Source organism: Haematobia irritans, chromosome 5 (assembly GCF_050003625.1).
Source record: "Haematobia irritans isolate KBUSLIRL chromosome 5, ASM5000362v1, whole genome shotgun sequence".
Classification (NCBI taxonomy): domain Eukaryota; kingdom Metazoa; phylum Arthropoda; class Insecta; order Diptera; family Muscidae; genus Haematobia; species Haematobia irritans.
In genome coordinates, this window is record NC_134401.1 from 1,149,485 (window position 1) to 1,159,702 (window position 10,218).

The 10,218-nt window shown below is 33.5% G+C and overlaps 1 protein-coding gene across 2 annotated transcripts; it reads left to right on the forward strand.

Moving 5' to 3' along the window:
* The first annotated feature begins 3,028 nt into the window (after nucleotides 1–3,028).
* LOC142241300 (fas apoptotic inhibitory molecule 1) lies at nucleotides 3,029–8,589 on the forward strand. Of its 2 annotated transcripts, none has more exons than XM_075313061.1 (4): nucleotides 3,029–3,175; nucleotides 7,498–7,742; nucleotides 7,802–8,074; nucleotides 8,293–8,589. In XM_075313061.1, exons 2-4 carry the CDS (start codon nucleotides 7,539–7,541, stop codon nucleotides 8,479–8,481), a joined length of 666 nt encoding a protein of 221 aa, XP_075169176.1. In that variant the 5' UTR covers nucleotides 3,029–3,175; nucleotides 7,498–7,538; the 3' UTR covers nucleotides 8,482–8,589. The 2 variants fall into 2 exon arrangements, with proteins under 2 accessions (XP_075169176.1, XP_075169175.1); XM_075313060.1 differs by lacking the exon at nucleotides 3,029–3,175 and adding an exon at nucleotides 6,118–6,269.
* Nucleotides 8,590–10,218: the final 1,629 nt, after the last annotated feature.

Consider the following 10,218-nt stretch of genomic DNA (forward strand, 5'->3'; position numbering starts at 1 on the left):
TTTTAAAACTTCTTTTATTTTAAAACTTCTTTAATACGCATATAATGTTACATGAACTTCGGACTCAGTTATGAGAAAGGTATCCTCCACCATTGAGCTTAATATAGAATAGGGCTGCACAAGTTCACAAGAGAAAAAGTACCAAGCAATATCACAAAGCCGTTGGTAGTTTACGTCTGTTTGTTCCAATGGCCAACTAATCCAACCGTGTGTTTGGGAAAAAATCTAATCTTATTTAGACATTGTTGCGCCAAATTTTTTTAAACTATCTTCTGTATAGATTTAAACGTTGCAGTTTACAACAATCCATGTTGGACATTCTTTGAATTTTAAATGCAGTTTCAAAAGAAAAGTACTTTTCTCTACGTTTTTGGTACGTTTTTTGTAATTAGTTTGGGGCTAATGTAAAGGTTCATCCCTATTGTTTAATGTGGAAGGAACGTTTGATTTTGAAATACGTAAACCACCATTTGTAACAGCTGCTATAATTTGAACATACTGGCAATACCATACTATGAATTTCGTTGGCAATTCGGGTGGGTTTGACACTGTATTTCCGTTTTATGTTCATATCAATAATATTAATTAAAAAAAAGAAACTTTAACTTTAAAAATAATTTGTTGTACAATTTAATGGAAGTTTTTTTTCACTTAGATTTTTATTGTACTCCTTTTCAATGACATCTTCTTTCATATTCTCATTATTAAAGACGGTATTACCACCATTAAAATTTCAAATTTATATAAAACGTTTTTTACCACTTATTGAAGTCTGTATCCAAGGTTTTTACAAAGGGAAAAATAGTAGCAAAGATGTAGATTTTTATTGCAAAACCCAAAATAACTTACAGCAAATGATCCCAAGTAATTTGGTAAAGAAAAGCGAAGCAACGCAATTTTGAAGGTGAAACGAGCATTGTACTGACTTTTATATGAAGTTTTTCTATGCTTGCGTTAAGTTCATAAGATTTTTAAGGTATGTCTTACCATATGCATTTATCCCTCTCGTTATATCCAATTTATGCGGAATTGTAATCAGATAATAATTTAGAGTCATAAATTAATATTCTGGAAATCGTTTTTGGGTCGTTCAATTTGACTTAATTTTTCACTATTACTAAAACTTCCTCTGAAGAAATTATAACACAAAGAAATAAATGTATGGGAAAAATTAATTTTGTTTTCATTATCATTTCGTGCAAACTCCAAAAAGTTTTTCTGTGGTGTATTAGTCTCTCAGTAATGTTCTCTAAATTGCTCGGACTCGGCTCGAAAAAGGAAGCCATTGAGCTAAACATAGAATCGGGTAGTACTCATAGATAAGAGAGTAGATCACCACAATGGACTGAATGATCTAAGTTTTCCGAATTTAAAGGTTTGCTTAACCTAAATCAGCCCATTTAGGTTAAGCAAGAATTTGACTGGTTTGCATACAAAAACCGATAGCTCCATTTGAGAGATGTAGCGTGATTACAACAGACAGACGGACATCGTTAGATCGTCTTAGAATTTCTCACTGATTCAAAAAAATTCTTATATACGGTACTTCGATGTGTTAATAACGAAATTACAAACTTTTTATAGCCCAATCATCATTCTATGGTGGTGACCATAAAAATATCGCTGGCACAAATTGTGATTAAAAAATCTTTGTATCACATGAATTTCGTTGGCAATTCGGGTGGGTTTGACACTGTATTTCCGTTTTATGTTCATATCAATAATATTAATTAAAAAAAAGAAACTTTAACTTTAAAAATAATTTGTTGTACAATTTAATGGAAGTTTTTTTTCACTTAGATTTTTATTGTACTCCTTTTCAATGACATCTTCTTTCATATTCTCATTATTAAAGACGGTATTACCACCATTAAAATTTCAAATTTATATAAAACGTTTTTTACCACTTATTGAAGTCTGTATCCAAGGTTTTTACAAAGGGAAAAATAGTAGCAAAGATGTAGATTTTTATTGCAAAACCCAAAATAACTTACAGCAAATGATCCCAAGTAATTTGGTAAAGAAAAGCGAAGCAACGCAATTTTGAAGGTGAAACGAGCATTGTACTGACTTTTATATGAAGTTTTTCTATGCTTGCGTTAAGTTCATAAGATTTTTAAGGTATGTCTTACCATATGCATTTATCCCTCTCGTTATATCCAATTTATGCGGAATTGTAATCAGATAATAATTTAGAGTCATAAATTAATATTCTGGAAATCGTTTTTGGGTCGTTCAATTTGACTTAATTTTTCACTATTACTAAAACTTCCTCTGAAGAAATTATAACACAAAGAAATAAATGTATGGGAAAAATTAATTTTGTTTTCATTATCATTTCGTGCAAACTCCAAAAAGTTTTTCTGTGGTGTATTAGTCTCTCAGTAATGTTCTCTAAATTGCTCGGACTCGGCTCGAAAAAGGAAGCCATTGAGCTAAACATAGAATCGGGTAGTACTCATAGATAAGAGAGTAGATCACCACAATGGACTGAATGATCTAAGTTTTCCGAATTTAAAGGTTTGCTTAACCTAAATCAGCCCATTTAGGTTAAGCAAGAATTTGACTGGTTTGCATACAAAAACCGATAGCTCCATTTGAGAGATGTAGCGTGATTACAACAGACAGACGGACATCGTTAGATCGTCTTAGAATTTCTCACTGATTCAAAAAAATTCTTATATACGGTACTTCGATGTGTTAATAACGAAATTACAAACTTTTTATAGCCCAATCATCATTCTATGGTGGTGACCATAAAAATATCGCTGGCACAAATTGTGATTAAAAAATCTTTGTAGTCACAATTATTTTTGTTTTTCAGTGTGCATATTTTAAACTACGTTTTTTTTAATTCCATCGATTTTTTTACAACCATCGACCTTCGACTAATAACTTGCGGAAGTGATTCCTAGGTATAGTTATACATGACGAACGTCGTGCTGGAAACGTCAATACTAATTCAAGTTCAATGTGAAATATATTCGAAAAACTACAATTGAATGGCAGAAATCCAAATGATAGTTGACTCGCGGTATAGTGGAGAATCATTTTATCTTCCATCATGGAAGGAGTAAAGGAGGATTCTCATGCAAATACCGACTATAACATATCTGATCCATTCATTGTTCATAGGGGTGACAACACTCAAATATTGGGCTTATTATGTGCTCCTGTAAGTATATGTGTATGTGTCTAAGAACCGTCATTGCCGTTTCCTTTCGTATGTGTATATGTATACAGTTCTTACAAAATAACTGCTATCTTTTGCTACACAAATAAATACTTTAATACATGTTTGTATGTTTTTTCTTTGAATGTGTATAAAAATTCAACACTCATGGAAATTTGCCAATACCAAACACTTCAGTTTTTAAGTACTTTGGATGTAGATTTTTGTCCGTTTGCCCAGCTATTTGTTGTTCGTCAAATAGAGGTCTTATCCGATATTCAAAGAAATTGTTGGCTGCTTAACTTTAAATTGTCTGCTTAACTTTAAATATTGCTTCCATATATATGTATCGACCAAGTTACATACATAGGACTATATAACTCTAACTTATTAATGTTTTATTATTAAAATTCAGATTTATATGAATTGAAATAAAAAATGAAAATTTCCTTCGAGTGTAACATAATGCATATTTGTGTGGGATTCCTTTAAATGAACGCAAATAATTTCAATATACAAAGAAGCTTTCTAGGTTCATTTTGGTTTTCCTCCCTTCTCTACCCAAACAACCTCACATGTCATACCACCAATAGTACCAATAAAATGAAAAAAGCAAGTCCTCATTACCGACCTTCGCGTGTAGATAGTAATTTCCATATGCACTTGTATTGTCACTCACTATTTTCGTGTTTTGTATTGGTATGAAGGCAGGATTTTATTGTGTGATTTTAATGCCCTATACCACATACGTCATTTTACGATTTACTTTCACCCCCTATGTCCCGATGACACCAAACTCAGGTCAATAACTTAATAGGCTAAGTTTTCGTACGTGTCTACACATGATACGAGGAATAGTGTTAATGACTGACTTTCATTCATTATACACTTTGTGGTTATCCCTTCCTCGAAAATCTGAATAATATGATTTAATGAAACCAAAACAAATAAATTTTGTGAAACCAAATCCATTGAAACTTAAGCAATATTGACACTCATCGAAAGAAGGGCTTGTGGATTATTACGTATGCACGGTATCATGTTTTTTTTTTAAGTAAAATTAATAATAATTCAGTTTTTTATTCATTTTTTTCAGCCAAATTAGTTTCGAATTCATAAATTTTAAAACAATGCAAAAGATCCGAAATAGGAGTACTTCCGTCCGATAACAACTCCATGTTTATCCAAAGTTGCACTACTTCCAACTCTCCGAATTGGAGATCCATTTTATATTTTTCAGGGATCCTATACCTGTATTTGGTCATGATATAATAATGTGTCTACCAGGAATATTGAACCTACATTCAAAAAAGAGCACTAAAACAATATTATGTTTTGCCAAAGTTTCCTTACTTTTTTGGATGCGTTAGTTCAATAAACTAAGAATGGGGAAAATTGTACTAAAATGAAGCATAAAGATTTTGTAAATTCGTATATCCCACAAATGCACCCATCTTGGCGCTAAAGACATTTTTGCAACTTTGAAATCCATTTGTTTTCCTCAAACTACGAAATTTTTTTATTAGACAAGTTATGTCTAATAATTTTTTCTTGAATTTGTCGAAAAATATTTACTTATTTTTGTGATACATTTTCTAAAGTTAACCAAACTTTCAACCTTCCTGGTGGGTTCACTGTTTTTTTAGTATAGTCCCCACATTAAAAATATTTTTCCTTTCAGAATCAACTCATGTGACGATTTAGTTATTTGGCAGTGTTAGACATGTAGCATTTGTTTTGTCACTGTCCTGCTAAGGAATTATATATCTCATCATGTGGTAGCCTGGAAATACCGAGCACGGATTGGAATAGACATAGGTAGGACTTCAAGGAGACAAAGAGAGTCATGAAAAAGATTACGTCTTAGGATAAAAGCGAGAAAAGAGCTCGAGGGCATCGTTATAAGTGGGAGAAGAAACAAAATCCTCTTTTCACTCCCATTGAGTTAGATTGGCGAATTGTTATCCCTTCATTTTGGTTAATTACGAAATATTTTCTATACTTCTATGATGCCTTCTCTACAATAGTAACTCTGGAGTCTAACGAATTAGCTACTGTTACGAATATGATACCAAGCCTGTCCTTTCCATATTTAATATCTAATGTTGGAAGAAAGCCCATTACCATCTAAAATTGGCACTCGGTCTATGGATATTTTTTGAACAAACATAGGAATTCATTACTTGTATTTATACATGTATATGGACATCCGTAAGGACATATACACATAATATATACATAGCCAATTGGCGGCTTCCTACAACTATTGACATTAAGGTGGAACTAAAGTAATACAAAATTTGTTGAAATCAGTTTATTTGGAACTAAAAGAATACAATATTGGTTCAAATCAGGTTATTTGGAATTAAAATGCTGCTTAATATGCCCATAATCGAAAAGGACGACAAATGTATGAAATAATATAATTTTTAAATACCATTCCTCCTCAATGTATAAGAACATCACACACACACACTCATTCATTTCCCTAGCTATGAGTGCCACTATTTAGTTCGAAATTGGCGCCCAACGTGTGGCCCCTCTTCCTTTTTTACAAATATACTTACATATAAGTTTACAGTGCAAAATAAAAAAAAGCACAGCACCAACTCGAAAGTTGTACATCAAGTTGTTCGTCGATGATAAACACGACAGACACATGCATCTACACAAGAACAAACAGATACACACATTCACATCCATATATATATATATATATATATGTGCTAACATATATACATATGAAACTACTAACACGTTGTTAGAGATACCCTTAACAACATGGTTTGTGGGGAGGTTGTCGAATGTCGCCAAGAATACTGCGGTGGAACACAGCCATTATAGTAGCAGTGGGACTTGGCGACTTGGCTTGGGGATTACCCTACCTTGGCGTTTAACATTTGGCTATCGCATATCCTGAGCAGAGCTACTGACAAACAATTCCTATATGAGTTGTTGAATTGTTCTTAAATTTTTAGTATTTTATTAGAGCTCTAGCGGAAAACACTTACTTTTGTTTCCCCCATTCGGTGCCTTAGCAAATGTTGGATATTCCCAAGGGAGTTTTATTATTCCGTTAAGGAGATTATGAAGAATTGTGAGTTTAACTTGCTGAGGGGTGAAGACAAAAAATTCAAATATAAAATGCGAAAAGTGGACCTACGACAACAATTTAAAAATTAACAGTGATGTCACGAGTGGAATTATAATCAAAAATGACAAGCGTTTATACATATGCACTTCTATGAATATTAACCAATTTCCTGTTGTATCGAGTACAGTTAATTTTAGGGCTATTAATATTTTCAAGGATATTAAACGAACTGAGAATTCATGACCATAAGTGCATATAAGTTTCTTCATTATTATTAAATGACCGATGTAAAATTCCATGGACTGGGGTTGGATTTATCTGCAATATGGAATTAGTAAACCTCATAGACACTGAAAAAAAATATGGATTTAATTCAAAGGGCCACCAAATTAAACATCCCCAATATTTTATATTGGAATGAAAGAAAATTTTCAATCTCTAGATTCAATCGACATGTAAAAGAAATTTCTCGCATATCACAAAGTATGTTATTGTATCCTATTTTATGCCTGTAAAATCGAATTAATTTGGGAGCCACGAGCCCTGCTTATTCACTTATACACTTTATCATAATTTTAAAAATATATTCTATTGACGTCCCCCTTAAGTAGCACCCAAAAACACTGGTTCATTAATTCTTGACTCCAGTGGGTCACGTCGATCTTCTGTCTGGCTTGTTGGTTTAAACGAAAGCTGGGCTTCGAATTTGGTGTGGGGAAATATCTTTATCCAACTTGAAGCGAGTTCGAGGATAAGCCACATCGACTGTTTGTGGTTTTTAGCACATTAGACATTCTCGATATAGTCCTCTAGGTTTTTCAAATTCAGTCTAAACATTCAATGGATGGATGCAGTAGTTCGGACTCAGGTCTATAATGTTCGGAGGACACTAGCGAATACCTCACTCGTGGTATGAGTATATTAAGATACCAGACCCAAGCCAGGCGAGTGCTGTTCCACCAATCGGATACTAAGTCACTACGATCGCTTTCTTATGTGTTCCCACTTGTTCTGTTTTTTTTTTTTACTTTTTTTTGTCCAATTTTATGTGTTTCTAAAGAGAAAATCACTTTGATGTCGTAGTATATGAGAATATATAAACCCCCCGTAAGACCGTACCGGATGCAGCTAGGATACTCATGTGGCCCTATGGCTCCACGGCTGTTTTCATTTGTCTTTCTTCCAAACATAATATGGAACACTTGGTTCTCATAAAAGTTATATTCCATAGGTTATGCTACCTAAACATCATCCCACAGTAGAATATTGGATATGTCTTTTCTCTCACCAACTCTAAGACTGGAATATCTCTCAACAAAACCCATTATGAGTTTGGATCACGTCCCAGAGGAAAAACGTTACAATAAAAATAACATTGTGGCCAAATGGTGTGCTCCAATCAATGGGAAAATGTACCGCATAGAACTAGAGCATGGAACAACAAGTGGCCGTCGAATGATCTGGGTTAATGGGAAGGTAAATATATGATCAATTTATAGTTCAATGGACTATTTTTGATATGTCTTCAAATTTAGGAAGTTCTTAGGCGTGATTGGATGTTTAAGCTAGTTGGAGAGGATTCATTCTACATTGACCAAGCTCGCTGCATTATACGTGTAGATCCTGCTCCAGGTTTTAAATATGAATACCTTCTTTATATCGATGGCAAGCCACATGATCAGTATACGGAAGAGCAGAACAAACAATATCGCCTTTGGGTAACAACTATTAATGGTGTCCAATATAGGATAATGCTTGAATTGGATACTCTTAATTTGTACATAAATGATGAACTAAGAAATGAGTCGGTAAGTTCCATGGGTATCAAAATTCTACACTGAGCATATTGTGAAGTATGAAAATTAAATATTGACTTTTTGTATTCTTCAACTTGGACTAATCGACTTTTGAGTTTTTGCTTTGGAAACTCGAAGCAAATTGTCCTCTGATGTTGACAAAAGTAGATTAATCAACTTGTAATAAAATCAACCTTTGACATAATGTGTTCAAACTATTTTTCTTTCAGGCAGAATTTGTGGATGGTGGAACCGATACCCTAATACATCTAAATGATATCGATTTCATTTTGCAGACACGGTCGAGTGGTAACAAACTTAGTGGTATCCGACATACCCTCCTTGCAAACCATGTAGAAATCCCGGAAGCCAAAATTCAGGAAATAATGCAGGAACCTTGCTCAATTCTCTCATCATAATCGCATCTCTGAGATTCATAAGATTTCTAATTCAAATGTAAAAATTACTTGATGATAAAAGGAGGAATATTTGGAAGTAAAGGGCAATTTTATTTTTACAAAAAACTATATATTGATTATTTCTTTATTAAACTTATAGTATATATAAGAATAGATAATAATTTAGCATTAGCTACTTACGCTAGTGATTAAATGGTAATGTCGGTAGTTTCCGTTTGCATATTACGTTTTCCCAAATTCGAAGAGAATTCATCAAATGGATGGCAATCCCCTATACCGTTGAATGGAACTAGAAAAAAATCGGAAAGACCGCTACCTTTGTCCCGACGTCTTATTGGGAGGTTTATTGTATTTCTCAATCAAACTCTTTCGTTCAACTGAAATGTTAAAATCAGACAAAATTCAACCTAACAAAAAATTATCCTTTCGAAATAGAAAAACCGGAAGTTACCCGGAACATTTTTTAAAATGTTGCTTTTTATCTGCAATTACCATCGTGTATTCTGATCGAATTGCTGCTCCATCCAAGACCGATTACTTGTGTATTAAACAACTGGATTTCGTCGTCATAATGTCATCTCCCAGCAAATAAAATGAATAGTTTTAAATGTTACGTGGACATTATTTTTAACTCTTGAATCTTCAACAATTAATTCTTAATAGCCAAACAGGGGGCTAATCGCGGCATTCGATATCGAGAACTTTTGATCGAAATCTAAATTTTTCGGATCACGGGAGTCGATATCGAGTTTTTTGGATCGACAATTTTTCCGATTGGTAAATTGCAATCGTAAAACATTTTTCACTTGTTTTTTACATTGTTTTCGCCATATAGGAATAGTAAATATATTAGTTTTAGTTCGAATTGTTGCTAATTTGTAGTAAATTTACATATAATGAACATATTTTGAATATTTAGGACTAATGCAACTCCAATAAAAGTTAATCGAAAATTGGTCATAGTCGAGTCCGGGAGCGAGCATCCTAGCTTGGCAAAGAACCATATATAAAGTGCACATGCCAGATCGATATCCAAGAGATTGTGATCAACCAAATACCGTACCATTCCGTGACAACATATCGCTTCTGGACCACCTTGTAAGAATAGTGAATTATGAAGGTTTCCACTCGCAACAAATTGTAAGACGGCAGACAATTGTAAAGTGATAGAATTGACGTTGACATGCCACCAAAAATTATTTCCCATTTGAACGCCAGCCGAAATCCTCCATTGAGCCTGCAAAAGGTGGCTTTCTAACAGTGCACACCATTTCAAATCCATGTACTTACACCAATAACAATGTGCACTTTTATTCCTTATTTGTCGCTGAATTATTTTATATTCATCTCATCCTCCAATTAGGAAGGAATTCGGAGGAATGTATGGGTCCATAAGATATAATGCAATACAATTTACTTTTTCTTTGAAACGTCCAAAAACATGTTTTTTCTACATTCTATTTTGTGACGCTAAATTAATTTTGTCATATCATTTTGTTCTGCTTCGTTTTTTGCTGTTGGCAACGCTTAAGAAATTGCATCAAATTTCGATCGAATCCCGTGATCCAAACTTTTAATCGTATCGTCAATTTTTTCGATACGATTATGAATTCGACATCGAATGCCGTGATTAGCCCCCAGTGCTGCAAAACATCATAGTCATATCCAAAGACAAAAGTATGTGAATTTAGCAGCTATAAACTTCGTACCATTGACGGCGCAGGTGCTTTATGCAGA

Coding starts and splice junctions, on each gene's coding strand:
- LOC142241300 (XM_075313061.1), top strand. CDS start 7,539: ATGTCTTTTCTCTCACCAACTCTAAGACTGGAATATCTCTCAACAAAA. Junction 7,743..7,801: donor TGATCTGGGTTAATGGGAAG/GTAAATATATGA, acceptor CTTCAAATTTAG/GAAGTTCTTAGGCGTGATTG. Junction 8,075..8,292: donor ATGAACTAAGAAATGAGTCG/GTAAGTTCCATG, acceptor TTTTTCTTTCAG/GCAGAATTTGTGGATGGTGG.